The following is a 16,361-nucleotide window of genomic DNA, read 5'->3' on the forward strand; positions in this document are numbered from 1 at the left end:
GCTTTTTCTTTTATGATACAGGACAATTATTAAATATATCATATATTTAGTAATATATCATATATATAAAGTAATTTAAGGCAAGTTTCTCATAACAAACTATTGCAGACCATTAAATGTATATCATAACCCTGTTGAATAGTAATTCTAGTCACCTATTACAGATTAAAATTATGTAGATAAATATCGTAGCATCTCACCAATGAAAGGTTATAAACCTATAGTACTATGGGTGGGAGATAGTTATATAATCATGTCTCTTGAACATGGTATGTTCAAGAGACATGATTAACCATCTAAACACTCACAAGCATGCACAGTGGAATTCAATCCTGCAGTTTGTTGAGTGGAGACCAAATATGCTATCACTCAGGCTATTAAACCATTGAGCCTAATATGTTAAGTGGAAAATCTTTTTCAATTCATCTCTTTTTTTTAGCACTGAAATAAAACAAATTCATATTTAAAGTTATATTTAAAAACAGATACATAAATATTGTGCAAAATATGCATAACTTGTTCTTTCAAACCTACTTTTCCTATATTATATATACATACTGCTTGGAAAGAAGTCAATAGGCATCCCTGGGGCAAGGTGCATCATGCCATGTAATGAGTCAAGTGTTTGTAGCTGGTATAAATTTGAGGAATATGATGCTCCCAAATCAGTGCAACTGTGTCTGGGTGAAATGATTGTGAGAAGGGAACTGAAGGAGTTTGAAACAGGCATGGTGATAGAATGCCATGTTGCAAGCCTGTCTGTTCAGCAAATTGTTGAAATTGGGCCACTCCAGGTCAACAATCGGTGATATCATACTGAGACGGAAGCAAAGGGAGTCAACTGCAAGTGGATGACCCACCCACCAAACTCGCTGAATGTGACCATAGGTTGCTATAAAGGATAGTATGTAAAAACTGCCATCTTTCAACTTGCACTGAATGTGGAGTTCTGAGTCTGCACAAAAACATTCAGAACTGAAGTTTGCAACATGGTAGCACCACAATATCAAGCTGCACATTACCCAAACCAACATGCAGTGCTGTCTTTGATGGTGTGAAGAGCATGTACAATGGGATGTGTAAGCTTGGAAAGCTGTTATGGAGCAACAAATCACGTTACACTCTACCGAACAGATGGACAGGTGTAGCGGATGCCTGATGAACACCTCTTACCAGAGTGTGTAACCCCGACTGTGTATTTCAAAGGTTGTGGTGTGAATAGCATGGTCCTGTTTTTCCTGGTTTGGCCTCGGACCTTTGTTTGTGGTGCAACAAAAATTAAACTTAGTTATCTGGACAGTGCAATTCTTCCTACTTTGTGGCATTTCTACAGAACTGACTGTCTCTTTCAGCAAGACAGTGCACCATGTCATAAGACTGTTAAACAACTTATTATTTTCTTGATGAAACAGTCAATTTTGTATAAAATATGGAAGTGAAATCATGGGAAACGTGCTACACACCAAGTAAAGAATGGGATAGTAACTGGAATGTCATGGGGTGAAAAGACTTGAAAGTTTATAAGTGGAAGCAAGCCAAATAATTTTCAGTGTCCTATCATCCTCCTGAGAAATGTCTGAAAGATATGTAATTACAACTCTTCTTTTAGTTGAGGTTAGCAATGAAAGAAGACAATTGTTTCTGACACTTGTAATTGTTATTGATTCTTTAGATCAGGGTTTTCCAAACTGTGTGTTGTGGAAGGTGAATAAGTGTTCCATGAGAAGTTCTCCTGGAATTTGTCATTTTAGTTTTCTAAGCATTTTTCATGAATAAATATTTTATAGTGGAAATATTCTGTGTTGCAAATGTTAGTGACCAATCAGCAGGGAAGTATAAAGAAAATTTTTCCACTGAAATTGAAGATCAAGATAGTCTGTATCTGGTTCTCAAATCTAGTAATACTGAATACTTTCTTTGCAGGTTCATATTGTAGGGTGAAAGTGTTTGTTTCGAAACCGTAGTGCCGTGATTTTTTAAAAGTAATAAGCCTGCAGATTTAAATTTTAATATGAATAAGAGACGAGAGACTTCGTTTAATTTTGGTGTTAAGAAATCTCTTATTCAAAGTGTTTGTGTCGCAACAGATGGTGATTCATCTACTTCCAGCCTGCAAAGCAATCTCCAGGATGTACAAAAGGAGGGGAAAACTACCAGCACACAGGAGAAAAAGTCTGCATTCACACTTAAGTACTTATAATAATATAAATTTTTGGTGATCAGAATGGGATATGTCAATGAAAATCAGCACAAATTAATTTAATGATTATGTTTAATTGATGTTTAATTATTAATTAATAAAAAATCATAAATTAACTATAAATTATTAATTAATACATTACAAAATAATCAAGGTGTTTCATGAAAATTTCAGGATTTGTGAAGTGTTCCATCATAGGAAAAGTTTGGGAAACGCTGCTTTAGATGTTACTGGGGTTACATATCTTTTTTCAATCAAGGTTTTTGACAGTAAGCTATGTTGCATTAGAAGAACAGATTTTGACACAAGGTGCCAAAAACACACCCTTAGTGTTTTTGATGCCTTGATATGAAGGTTGAAATGTTGGGTAATTATTTTGGTTTAGAATAAATTGAAGTTATAACTAATGCTCATCACCATGTAACTATAAAAGAAAGGATTTTTTTATTACTTATTTTCATACCAAATTTGCTACAAGTTATTCAGTTTAGTTAATGCATCCTGAAAATGTGCAGCATATTTAATTAGAAGTAATAACATCATCTGCATAAGTAAAGAGCTGGGTTTAATATCACAGATTTCAGGTTTAATGCCACATTCTTTTATAATGTGAGCCATATAGATGATAAGTAATAGTGGAAATAGCATGCACTTTTCTTACTGCTGATCTTCATTCAAAGCATCTTTTTTTGCATACAACCTTCATTTTTGATTGCTGACTTACAACTTAAGTATAGATGGTATACTCTAATGTCCTGTATGTACAAAATAATTGTAGTATTATAAGCAGCTTTTCTCTTTGTGCCTTTTCAAGATCTTTAAATATAAATTTTTGTATATAAAGTTTATTCTGATTTCCCAACTGTTTACCATAAAGTAAAAATCTGAGCCTGATTATAGCTATTTGACCTGAATCAAGCTAATTCTTCTCGTAGTTTCTCTTCAGCAATTTTTCTTGGCTTCTCAGTTATTCTTACTTGAGTATATATCATCATCATCAAATTCTTGATATATACCCTCTTGATATATACAGGATATGATAGTACTACATGAAAAATTTATACCATTACTAACTTCCTATCTACAATTTTCCTCCAAATCAGCTTGTTAAATGTTAAGATTCAAATATTATCAGGTCTTATGTTTCTGTCTTCTAAGGCACTTTTTACTGTATCAATCCACCTATATCTGGGTCTTTTTCCTGCCAGCCTGGCAGAGAATACTTGTTTTGCTAATCTTTCCTCTCCCATTCTGCCTTAAGTGACCATATCACCTGAGATTAGCTCTGCTAATGCATTCCTGGATGCTGACAATATCAAGTACTTTTCTAATATCCTCGTTTTGAATATGAAACACTTGACCAAAGACTATAGACCACAGGACTCATATCTGTGGTCTCTAGTCTTTGGTCAAGTGTTTTACTTCTAACCCAGCTCCCAGATCCATAAGTTAAAATTGGTTTAAACACTGTCTTGTATACAGCTAATTTAGTGTTTTGGATAATTTCTCTCTTATTCCATATAAATTTATTCAGACTTCCTACCATAATAGCTTTGTTGATTCTGTTCTATATTTAACTTACCATCTTCACTAAAAATCTTGCCTAAGTAAATGAAATGTTTTACTTGTTCTATGAGTTCTCCATTCACAATGCAGTTGATATTTTCAATGTTTCTGCCTATTTTCATTGTCTTTGTCTTTTTAATGCTGACCTTCATACCATATCTATTACAACAGTTATTCAATTTAGTCAGGGAATCTTGCAGACTTGTAACAGATTTATTTAGAAGTATAACATCATCCGCATAAAGCAAAGAGCTGAGATTAACACCTCCACTTTTCATATTAGGTTTAATACCACTTTCCTTCATAATGTGATACATATAGGTAATGAATAAGAGAGAGAATAATGTATATCCTTGTCTGACACCAGATTTAAAATTAAACTATCTTCAATTCTAACTGCTGACTTACAACTCGAATAAAGACTAAGTATTGCTTGGTATAATGTCCCATTAGCACCACATAACTGTAGTGTTTGGAATAGCTTTTCTCTTAGCACCTTGTCATATGCCTTTTCCAAATCTGCAAAACTTAAATATAGATCTTTGTTATATTCCCATGATTTTTCAACTATTTGTCATAAAGTGAAAATCTGATCCTGACAGCCTTTATTTGGCCTGAATCCAGCTTGTTCTTCACCAAGCTTCTCTTCCACAATCCTTCTCAACTGTTTCTCAAGTATACGTGCATATATATTACCAGGAACACTCAGTAGGGAAATGCGTCTGTAATTCTCACATTCAGTTTTATTTCCCTTTTTATATATGGGTACTATGAGAGCTCTATTCCAAACATCTGGAATTCATCCCTCTGTCCAGGCCTTCTGAACTATACAGTGCAACCACTGTATGACTTATACCTCCATACTTGAGCATTTCTGGTCGAATATCATCTACTTCAAGTATGGATATGTATTCCTGACTGCATGCGTGGTCAGTGTTTTTTACCACTGTGCTGTCATCACAGCTTGTTTCATTTAGTAGTTTTTCAAAGTAATTACTCCCTACTTGGATATCTTTTTTCTCCTGTTTTCATGTCACCTTTATCATCTCTAATTCCTTTTACAGCACTTTCCTCCATTTCAGCTTCTTCAACAACCTCCAGAAAATCTTGCTACCTTCTTGCTAAAGTCCTCCCATGACTTTTGTTTAGCCAGTTTTACAGTGTTTAGCTGTCTTACATTTGTCTCTGTATTCTTTAAGAGCACAAGCTGACTTATTTGCCAGGAACTTTTGATATGCTTTCTTCTTTTCCTTCACTGTCTCTTTAACTTCCTGTGTTCACCATGGAGTTCTGATTTCTCTATCTTTGCAGACAACCTCACCACATGCATCTCTGGCTAAATCAGTCAGTGTTTTCTTCAGGGTTTGGTACCTGCTCTCAAACTCTTTCATTTTTTCTTGAATAATATTTCTGTATTTTAGTTTACAGTTTACATCTGAGAGAGCTGCTCAACTTTTATTCTCTTTAAAACTTTCTTACATGTTTTTCTTTTCAATATAAAATTCAATTTTATCCTGCTTAAGACTAAATGGTGATCACTTCCAATTTCAAATCCTCTGTACACTCTGATGTCCTGCACCAGCAGAAAAACATCACTATCAACGATAATATAGTGAATGAGATTTTTCTTATTCCTTGCCTCTTCTTTCCATGTGAATTTGTGTTAGTAATGACCAGTCCATGTCCTGAGCAGAGATCCAACAGGTATTGGCCATTATTATTAGCTTTGCTTTTTTGTCCAAATTTTCCCAAAATATTTTTGTATGTCTGACAGTCATTTCCTACTCTGCTAATTAAATTCCCAACAAGGACCAATTTTTCATTGTGTCAATTGCTTTCTCTAAAAGCCTCAAAAAATTTCTCCACTTCTACCTTAGTATAACTTTCTGTGGGACCATAGGCACAAATAAGTCTCATTGTCCAGTTTCCCCATTCTCATATTTGCCCACATCACTCTACTTGAGACTGCCTGCCATTCAAAAAGATTAGCCTCGTATTTAGTGTTGAATACTATGGCTACTCCTTCTTTTCCTTGATTGTCATTGCCTGAATATAACATTTTGTATTTATTGCTCAGAAAGATCTCACCAGTTTTTGTCTTTTTTGTTTCAGTCACCCTTATTATGTCGATCTGGTACTTATCCAATTACTCGGCTAGCTCCATTTCTTTGCAATTGAGGCTTCTTATGTTGATAGTACTGATCTTGAACCCTGGTGATGTTGAGTTGGGGCAAGTTTTAGGATTTGTTCAAGTAGCTGACTTTTAGCTGTTTGCCCTAGCGAAAACAAGGGGGGGGGGAAGCAGCTTGTTTAACTGGACGACACCCCAGCCGACATGAAATTCTGTCATGTTGTACCATCATTTGAAATTTTGGTTTAAGCCAATAAGAATACAATTTGGTTGGCTAAATCCCAAATTGCCAGCTCATCCGGGTAGTACCTAACAGAGTGCACCACGAGAAGGTGAGGATTGGACATTATGTCAGAAGCCCTGGTCGGTTCTCTGCATTCCTTTGACGGCTATGTGGAGGTCTCCTCTCAGTTATATAGCTTTGACCCTGAAGCATCCCCAGAATACTCAGTAGGAAAATTCCTCATGAGGCCTTCTGAATTGCCGGCCTGGTTGTCCGAATGGCTGGCATATCCATTTCAAACCAACAGACTGTGAGTTTGGATCCTAACATGGGTGTAGATGCTTGTGATTATTTTTAAGTGGAGATGAATTTCATCACTGGTGTTAGACCATCGACTAAGGTCTAAAGTGGCTTAAAAATGTTAGATTTGTTCCCATCAGCAGGGAGTACCCTTTTCTTGTAGTAATCTTTTCTCCATTTCCAAACTTTTCAGTAGCATTCATAAACACTTTGCCACTTTATTTCATGATATTCATCTTCTGTATTCTTACTAAAGTCTCTTTATGACTTTTATTCAGCTACTTTCATATATAGCTTCACTTTTTTTTTACATTTTCCTCTATAATAAATTTAGTTTAATCCTTCATCTAAGTGTAAGCAAACAAAGTTTGCTCCTGAAGTATCTTCAGGACTAAGGCAACTCGTGGTAAAGGTGGACCAAGCTTTCATCGCTCCTTGTCTTAGTATCTCCCATAATGCATCTCCTTGCAGACATGTATAATGCTATGCATTAAGGGAAGGGCCACTACCCAGACCGGTTTCGACCTTTAATTGAGGTCTCGTCAGTGGGATCCAGATCCAGACCCAGAGGTAGTGATACCAAGGTGGAAGCAATGGAGAAGTCTTCTTTATCTATATGGGTTGCCAAAAGGTGTCTCACCTTATTATTAAATTACTCTGGAATTAGAGAAAGATGTTGGAAGTTTTTTTTCCCGCTTGGTTAGACTATAATAAATTTAGTTTAATCCTTTATCCAAGTGCAAGCAAACATAGTTTGCACCTAAAGTATCTTCAGGACTAAGGCAACTCGTGGTAAAGCTGGACCAAGCTGAAGTAGTCCTGAAGATACTTCAGGTGCAAACTTTGTTTGCTTACACATGGATAAAGGATTAAACTAAATTTATTGTAGTCTAACCAAGCGGGGAAAAAACTTCCAACATCTTTCTCTAAATTCACAGTAAATTAATGATGTGAGACACATTTTGGCAATTCGTATAGGTAAAGAAGACTTCTCCATTGCTTCCATCTTGGTATCCCTACCTCTGGGTCTGGATCCCACTGACAAGACCTCAATTAAAGGTCGAAACCGGTCTGGGTAGTGGCCCTTCCCTTAATGCATAGCATTAAACATGTCTGCAAGGAGATGTGTTTTGCATTATGGGAGATACTAAGACAAGGAGTGATGAGAGCTTGGTCCACTTTTAACACAAGTTGCCTTAGTCCTGAAGATACTTCAGGTGCAAACTTTGGTTGCTTACACTTGGATAAAGGATTAAACTAAATTTATTATAGTCTAACCAAGTAGGGAAAAAACTTACATTTTCCTTTATATTTTTTGAGGAAAATGTAAACTTAGTGACTTATTTGCCAGGCACTTTCAGTATTAATTTTCTTTAGTTTACCATGTTCAGAGTTCTTGCAAACAACATCACCATGTTCCTCCTTCTGGTCATTCACCATTTCTTTAGATTTGCCGAGTTTCTTTAGTTTGGTCTTGTTTTCAAATACTTCTGTTTTTACTTGAATAATATTTGTATAGTTGAGTCTACAGTTTGCTTCTGAAAGCAGACTTTCTTTCTTTGATTCTTTATTAAAACAATTGCACTTTTTTTTTTTTTTTTTTTTTTTTCAGTATGATATTTATTTTATCCTGTTCAAAACATATGACGATCACTTCCTATTTCAAACCTCCTGTATATTATTGTATCCTAAACCAATGTGAAAGTGCCACTGTCAACAAGACTTTTCTTATTATTTTTTTTTCCTCCATGTAAATTTGTGTACATATTTATTTGGAGGTCATTATTACTGATGACTAGTCCACTTCCTGAACAGAAAACCAGCAGGTGTTTACCAATATTATGCACATTGGATTAACTGCAAGTATTAAGTTTTCTATAGAAACAGTTACTTGTCTGTGACAGACCGAACCTAATATATACACTGACCTTATCATCTTAATGTTCATCCAGCAGAAGATCTTCAAATCAAATGACTTTTTAAGGAAAGCTGGGAAGCCCTCTGTAATCAGGCTAATGTTAGCCTAAACGTTTTGAACTGTGGAACAGTTTTTAATGAGTATACACATATAAAGATCACGCTTGCATTTTTATGCCCGGACACTCATTATGGCAAAACTATCCACTGCCACAAACTTCTGTCCTGACAAATTCCCTGTAGTGAGAGTTGTGTGTTGCTGCTCCTTGGCATCTGAATCATCTGGATTCAGTATAGCCGAACAACGAATTCAGTTCATTTGTTTTCCAGTTTTTTGCTACAGCTGAGGATGCATTAACAAACTTATCTACGAGAATAAACCTATCTACGAGAATTAACAAACTTAGTATGAAATATAATTAATAATTACTTGCATAAAATGTTGGCGTTCCCAACATTTTATGCAAACTATAATGTAATAATTTGTTTATTTCAGATTTACAGCATTTAGTTCACTTAACAGTAATACTTCTAACAGACCTGGTGTTAGACAGACTACAACCTCTACACGATTTCTAAATGGCAAAAAAGTAGAAACAAGAAAGTAAGTTTTTAACCTATCCATTTTAGCAATTAGTCAACCTAATGAAATTTATTACTTGTTGGAATTTTTTGATGGAGTGATATGTTATTCTTATACCTCAGATCTTCTAAGGCACTTCTAATTGCATCATTTGTTGCCTTCCTTTGGCTCTTTTTCTTAATATTCTGGCATCAAATACCTGTTTTGCTAACCTTTCTTCTCCAGTTCATTTAATAACCACATACACCTTAGATTAGCTCTGATCACCCATTCCTGAATGCTAACAGTGTCAAGTTCATTTTTATTCCTAATATCTGCCAATTAATAGCATGGTACATCATAAGATTATCTTCATATTTAGTGTTGTATATATACTATAGCTACTTTCTACTTTCCCTGTCACTGTTGCCTGAGTATATGTTGTAGTTATTATTTAGAAGATTCGCCTGTTTTTTTTTTTTTTGTCTTTGTTTTGATTTAGGGGTTATATAAGGGTCAAAGTTAAATAACTGGGGGAAGTCCTGTACATAGCATTCTAAGGAATGCTGAGATCCAATTAGGACTTCTGACCTGGTGTACAATCCTTGCCATCTCATGGGCTTGATATGCAAACATATGGTTTGCATATCTACTAATTGATACCTGCTATCAATTAGTAGATATCTACCCAGATACTGAAAAAAACAAGAATGAACTGGAAATTTGAGACTTATCCCATCAAAAGTGCATTCCATATTGTCTTTTTTTAGCTTAAGTCCATTGATGACAGTACGCTAAGTGATGAAATGTTTTCGTGGAACCAGGTGGACACTGAAAAGTCAGATACTGAACAAAATTAGCCTCAGCAAAATTCAAGAGGTGTGCCAACATAAGTATCAGTGGGAAAGAAGGAGAACCGACAGAAGAATTAGAAGTACTACATCATCATAATCTCACCAAAACAGGTGAGATTCTTCTTCTATCAACTACAAGTTGTTATGCTCAGGTAATAGTGATAGAAAGGAACAGTAGTTAACACATTCACGGAATAGCATTATCACCAATATTTTTGCATTTATTCATGTTATAGACTCCCCTAATTGTTTCCTGGCTTCGCATGATTCCTAAAATTAAACACAATATATTAATGCTTCATGAAGAGAACACTTTTTTTTTTGATGCATAAACACTGCATCACATTCATGTTAATAGCCCAGGTTTGTGGTTACAGATACCATTTGAGGCCCTTTATATAGATGGTGCAGCAGGTCAAATTCTTAGCATTCCAGTTGTTTAAATCCACCCAGAAATCATTGGCTGTGATTTATTACTTTGTCAACTAATCCAATTAAAAAAAATCCATTTGTCATGAGTTGCTGTTTTTTTGTTTTCTGAGTTTCTGTTTTGCATGCATGAAGTGTGAACTGACTTGTTTAGTATAGACAAGTTTTTAATATATAATTTTCTATAAATAATTTATAACTTTCTTTGCCCATATTTACAATGGGAAACAGTGTTGACGATCTACTGAATGTCCTGTTTTTCTGCCAGAGCTTTTGCAGATTGTATGATTGTAGTCAAAAGAGGTAAGCTTATCCTCTTCCAAATATAGCATTCTCCTTCATTATTGTTTCTAATATATCTTAAAAAACTCTACGCAGATTTGGTTACAATTAATTCATAAATAAATTAAAGTATTCAAAGTTATCCTACAATTAATTGCATTGGACCAATTAAGATGAGCACTGATGTGCTATGCACTCTTAAAATTTTCATACATCAATGAAAATGCAACAATACAGTGAAATTGATGTGAATTTTGTAGAGTGGGTTGCACAAGTTATACAACAGCACGCCCAACCAAAATGGGCATGCAGTGCCACTAGTAGTTAACACTACATAAAGATAATCTTCTTGAATGGCAGGCATTTTCAAGTGGAGTGATATGAACAAGCATCAACATGAGGCATTGGACAATGTGACTTATTTATGCTTTTGGTTTCACAGAAGGTTCTACTAAAGAAGAACCTCATGTAAAAGGAAAGTTGGTCCTTATTGGAGATCCAAACAGCAGAGTAGAGTAGAGTATTTAATTCCTGGAATGGCCACATAGTGTATGTAGCCATTCCAGGTAGTAGTTTTAACTATTTATAGTAGTTTTATACATGTTTTTTAACTAATGCATGCATAAACCTCAAGCCAATAGAGCCTTTTGCTAGTTGCCTATTGCAAAAACAATAGAGATCTGCATGTAAAATTTGGCATAAAAATGTGTGATCGAAATTTGTAACAGCATATTAACATCAAATTTTTTGTGAAAATCTGCAAAGCTACTACTGAAATGGAGCTGTTGAAAGTGGCATATGATGTGGATGCTCTGAAAAAGTCAAGTGTCTTTGAGTGGCATAAGAGATTCAAATAAGCATGTTTCCGAAAGTAATTATGGGTAACAAACCTGATGCTTCCGGTACGATCCCAAAACAAAATGCCAGAGCATGCAGTGGAAAATCCCCAAGTTCGCCACATCTGAAAAAAGCAAACATGTCACATTTGCAGTTCAAGACCATGCTGGTGTGGTTCTTTGATCACAAGAGGATAGCCCACTATGAATTCATTGAACAGGGACAAACAGTTATCCAACAATGCTATTTAGAGATGCTGAAAGGATTAAGAGATTCTGTTTGGAGAAAGAAAATACCTGAATTGTGGTCTGACAAGTAGATCATCCATCACGACAATGCACCAAGCCATAGTGTGTCATCATGAGAGAGTTTCTGGCCAAAAAAAAAATCGATTACCAAATTAGGTCATCTTGCTTATTCACCAAACTTAGCTCCCTGTGATTTCTGGCTGTTTCCGATATTAAAGATTGTGCTAAAAGGACAAAGAACTTCTGATATCCAGCATATAAAAGAACTCAAAAGTATTCCAAAAAAAAGAGTTCCAGGCCTGTTTCCAAAAATGGAAACATCGTCTAAACCAAGTGTATAAATGCACAAGGGGGCTACTTTTTTAAAGGCGACAGTAGCCACTAATGTATAGTTCCAAACGTAAGTTTTTTTTTTACAGGTGCATTCTGGGAATTGTCACAGCTTGTACATTATATCTTGCATGTATGTATCTTTATATATATTTTCGTGTGTGTGTGTGTGTGTGTGTGTGTGTGTGTGTGTGTGTGTGTGTGTTTCCAGGACCTATAAAAAAAAAATAAAGGGATAGGTTCATACCACAAAAGTATTTCTGATTCTTCCTTTCCAATATATATGTATATTTAAAAACAATTCTAATTTCCCCAAACTTTTAGAATCTCATATATTACATCCACTTATCTTAATCTTATAAGTAACACTAGAAAAACTTAACATTGTTAATAAATATAAAAATGTACAAATATGATTATTTACATAAAAAATCATAAGAGATACACTTCCTCCCTTTCACACACATTTTTAAGTTTAATTTCAGAAATTTTTTTAAAAAAGCGACTACATGAAGAAACAAATTCTTTAGCTAATCCTATCCAGAATTTAACAACTTTAGCCCTCCAATACAATCACTTCCCAAATAAGTCATCTTAGTCTGATTTAAACTCAACATGCTTTCCATATAAAGAATCTTGCCCTACTTCAGAAAGTTATCCATGAGCAACTTGCATAATAGGATGTAGATAAATTATTTCATTGTGAAATTTTCTATACCTAGTAGGGGTCAGTAATAATTTAGATACATAATAATGCTTTCTAATAACAGAACATAAGCAGTTGATATCTAAAATATGGTAGAGCAAAAAATAAATAATAAAACTTCTCATTAAATATCTCAGCAGCTCTTCTCCATATGATGAGAAAGAGAGGTTTTTGATTTTTAATTTCTACAAAACCAAAATCAAATCCATTTGTTTTTGAACTTGAATGAATCAAATTGCAGACAAATAAAAACACATTGATTTTTTTTGAGGAGGGAAGAATATTTTACACATACTGATTTCAGCCAAAAACTGTACAGTTATTCTTACCAGTTTTATGAAGGTGTATAAAATTTAATTGATAATTGAAGTAGTGAGGTAGCTCAATACATAACTTATAAAATGTCCTGGTCTCAAAGGTTAAGCCTGACTAATACTTAATAAAAGTTGTGCTTATAAGTGTTTGAAGGTAAACATGTTTATTTGCTATGGCTTGGAATATTTCAATTTTCAAATATGTTATCAACCTCCTCAGACTTGCATATTGCACTCAAAGCCATAAACTTCTCTTATCCTTAAGCACTTCTCTAGCATAGAAAAATTGCTCCTTAATGAAATTTGAGCACAGGTACACCTGTGCTCAAATTTCATTAAGTGCACTTAGTTGGAAAGATTTCATTTATTTATTTTCAGACATATTTTATTAACTTGAGATATATTTGCAAGAACCATATTTTCAAGAACATGCTTTTAAATATACATGCCTTATGTGAAATTCAATCTCTTACTAAAGTGATATCCACTGAGATAGGATTGGTAGCTGTCACTGCCCCCCCCCCCCCAAAGGGGGAACACTTGCAAAACAAGCAATGAATAACAGTTTGACACAATACAGCTCCCACTTTAGCCAACTATTTTGGACTATAGTTTGTCACAGAAAAGTTTCACTTTACAGGAAATACTATTCCTATATATTAGAAAACCTAGTGAAAGCACAATATTAATACTGTGAGGCTTTGGCTTTTCAGGTGTTACATACACATCTGAGTTCACTATAACAGTTCTCATGATCCTAGCTATACAATCTTAATTCTAAATGGTTGACAAGAAAATGGTTTATTAGAAAACTTTTGAAGCATACAAAAAAAAAATTAAAATGCATTTCGATTTTGTATGAATATATTATAGTTATGGTCTTAGGAATAAAACTGTGTACACAAAGGGATTTAAAAAAAAATCTAAGTAGATATGTTATCTTCAGTTATATGACGCTGTGAAATTTTGCATCTGTAAGATGTTATGAACTCTTTCATAGGCTTTAATTATTATTGTTCAGATTCTATTTTTTTTATGTCATTTTTGCCTCTGACATAAAATTTGCATATTTAAATACCATTTTTTATTTTCAGAATTAGAGAAAATGGAACTGAAACAGTGACTGTTCATGAAGATGGAGTTTTGAAATCAAAAACAATCAATGGTGTGCCTCAAGTTATCAGCGTTCAGCACTAAATTACTATGTGCATTTTGTTCCTGTAAACTTGATTAGGGCAGCATATTCAGTGAAAGGACAATTGTTTTCCCTCTCCCCCACCATTTCATTTCTAGACATTGTATATTGTGAGCACCTTTTCCAGAACTCATTACAGGTGGTCATTTTTGCAGCAGTTCTGCAAAGCTAACTTAATTTATTCATCCTGGTACTATAGCCTAATTGTATTTTGATACTTCGTTTTACCACAAAATTTTATACATTTACAGTATGAAAATAAAATACTTTTTTTAAAAAAAAAAATACGTTGATCAATATAGTTTTTCAGTCTGACTTTTTTAATAGCTTGGAATATATAACTATTTGTTACTTTATACGTAGTTCCTACATAGTACAAATATATTTTGTGCTCATATTGCTGTACTGTTCTTAGTGCCAAATGCAACCAAACATATTCTTTGGTCATCTTGTCTAAATATAGTGTACAAGTGCAGATGGTAACTAGGCGGGACAGCTTAAATGACCACTTGTCAATAGATCATCTGCGTAATTTAATTTTTTTTTCTTTCATTTTGGTACGTAGGGTGTAATTTTTTTTAATAACATTTCATAAAATAAGAATGGAATTTGTTAGCATTCATCAAGATTTGAATTAAAGGGTCATTTTATTTATAATATTTTTGCAAGTGGAATTTCAGTTATAGTAAGGTATGAAATGGCTTTTTCTGAGAATTTTTTTTTTTTTTAAATTTAAATAAATGGTATTTTAAAATTTAAATGCCAGGATTTCTATGCCTGCTCAACTTTTTTTTTAAGGTAGTACATTTCTACTAATTTGTATAGTAGCTAAGTTATGCAAGATCTCATTTAAACTATAAGTCATTTTACAATTTTTTTTTTTTTTTAAGCGGGACAATTTATAAAGTTTCCAAGGAAATATTTATTGGTGGACACCTTTATAAGCAAGAAAATTCCACACACTATTTGTCCCTACATACATGATGTTATTGTGACATTGTTTATCTTAATTTTAACCATATTTATGTTTTTGATATTGTACATAGTATTGGGGCAATTGGGAACTATATTCAGAAATCAGCATCCACTTCTGATAAGGGTGCAGAATGTTTAACATGCTGTCAGATCTCTATGGCTAATTTTAAAAGTCAAACTGTATAATAAATCATTATTCTAAAGATGACTCATGGTCTTGGTATCATTTATTTTAAATGTAGATTCTAAACTTTATATCATTTTCTAAATTTATGCTAGCTAGTATGAGAAGGCAAAGTGAAGTTGCACGATATATTTTGTGCTGTTGTTGTATTGGTCTAAGCAAATGCATGTAGTAACTAGGCAAGATGTTACAGGTTCAGTATACAACATTTTGAAAATATTAACTAGTCCCAGATCCTAACTGTACACATTGTAATATTTTTCCTTCTCCATTCGAAACTAAAATGTAACTGAAGTAGCAGCCGTTTTATGTAGAGAATAAACATTCACTGCATGTTAACATATTTTCATTTCATTGCTATTACTTGTGATTTCTTAAAGATGAAGATTGAACTTCTTAAATATCTGTATATTTTAAAACAAATTCACTGTTTTAGGTGTTCATTTCTTAAATTGAAATCACTTTTTTGAGGTTTAAAGGGAAGCTTCAGCTTTCAGCAGTCTCTTTGAAGTGAAATCCATGCACTGCAAAGACCATTAGCAGATTGAGTAGTCTTAAGGAAACACAGATGCGATGTTTTCTCCTTTAAAAAAAAACCGACTATTAATTAGTTCACTAAAAGATTCCCTGCTGATAAATCTGGAAATGAGGGAAACATTTTCTTTCTCCCACTCTTCAAATAAGCTGCCAATAGCTAAAGTTTTCCCACTACTGTAACCCTAAAATGATCATAGATCTACTTTGAACCACTGTACAAAAACTATAAAACAGGCTCTGGTTATTACTACAAGGCAAGTGCTATCAACTGCAAACTAACTTCATGGTTCTACTGCTCAATGTGATTTCATTTAAATATGAGATCTCTTGTTTTAAGGCATCACGTGTTGTCTAAAAAAAGCTTAGCTTAATTCTTCATCTTGAAATCACTTAACAGGTATAAAAACATATGTCAAACAAAATGAACACAATAATATATTGTGAATTTTTATTTCTTATGTGATCATGATCATCTGAGAAAGAGTGAGAAAGGCTATTCCAAATAATAATAACTGTTGGAATGAATGAAGATGAGGGGAAGTGGGCTTGGTAGGTTAGAAGCTAGAGAGTA

At 33.9% G+C, this 16,361-nt stretch overlaps 1 protein-coding gene across 1 annotated transcript in view; it reads left to right on the forward strand.

The window, feature by feature from the left end:
* LOC150105483 (dnaJ homolog subfamily B member 6-B-like) overlaps nt 1-15,277 on the forward strand; it is a 42,964-nt gene extending 27,687 nt beyond the window's left edge. The window contains exons 6-7 of the mRNA XM_090394845.1: nt 8,834-8,941; nt 13,994-15,277. Coding sequence (XP_090250971.1) covers nt 8,834-8,941; nt 13,994-14,096 — 211 coding nt within the window. The 3' untranslated portion in view covers nt 14,097-15,277. The remainder of the gene's footprint in view (nt 1-8,833; nt 8,942-13,993) is intronic.
* The last annotated feature ends 1,084 nt before the right edge of the window (nt 15,278-16,361 follow it).

Source organism: Typopeltis vanoorti, chromosome 6 (genome assembly GCF_054136105.1).
Source record: "Typopeltis vanoorti isolate ZY-2024b chromosome 6, IOZ_Tvanoo_1.0, whole genome shotgun sequence".
Lineage (NCBI taxonomy): Eukaryota > Metazoa > Arthropoda > Arachnida > Uropygi > Thelyphonidae > Typopeltis > Typopeltis vanoorti.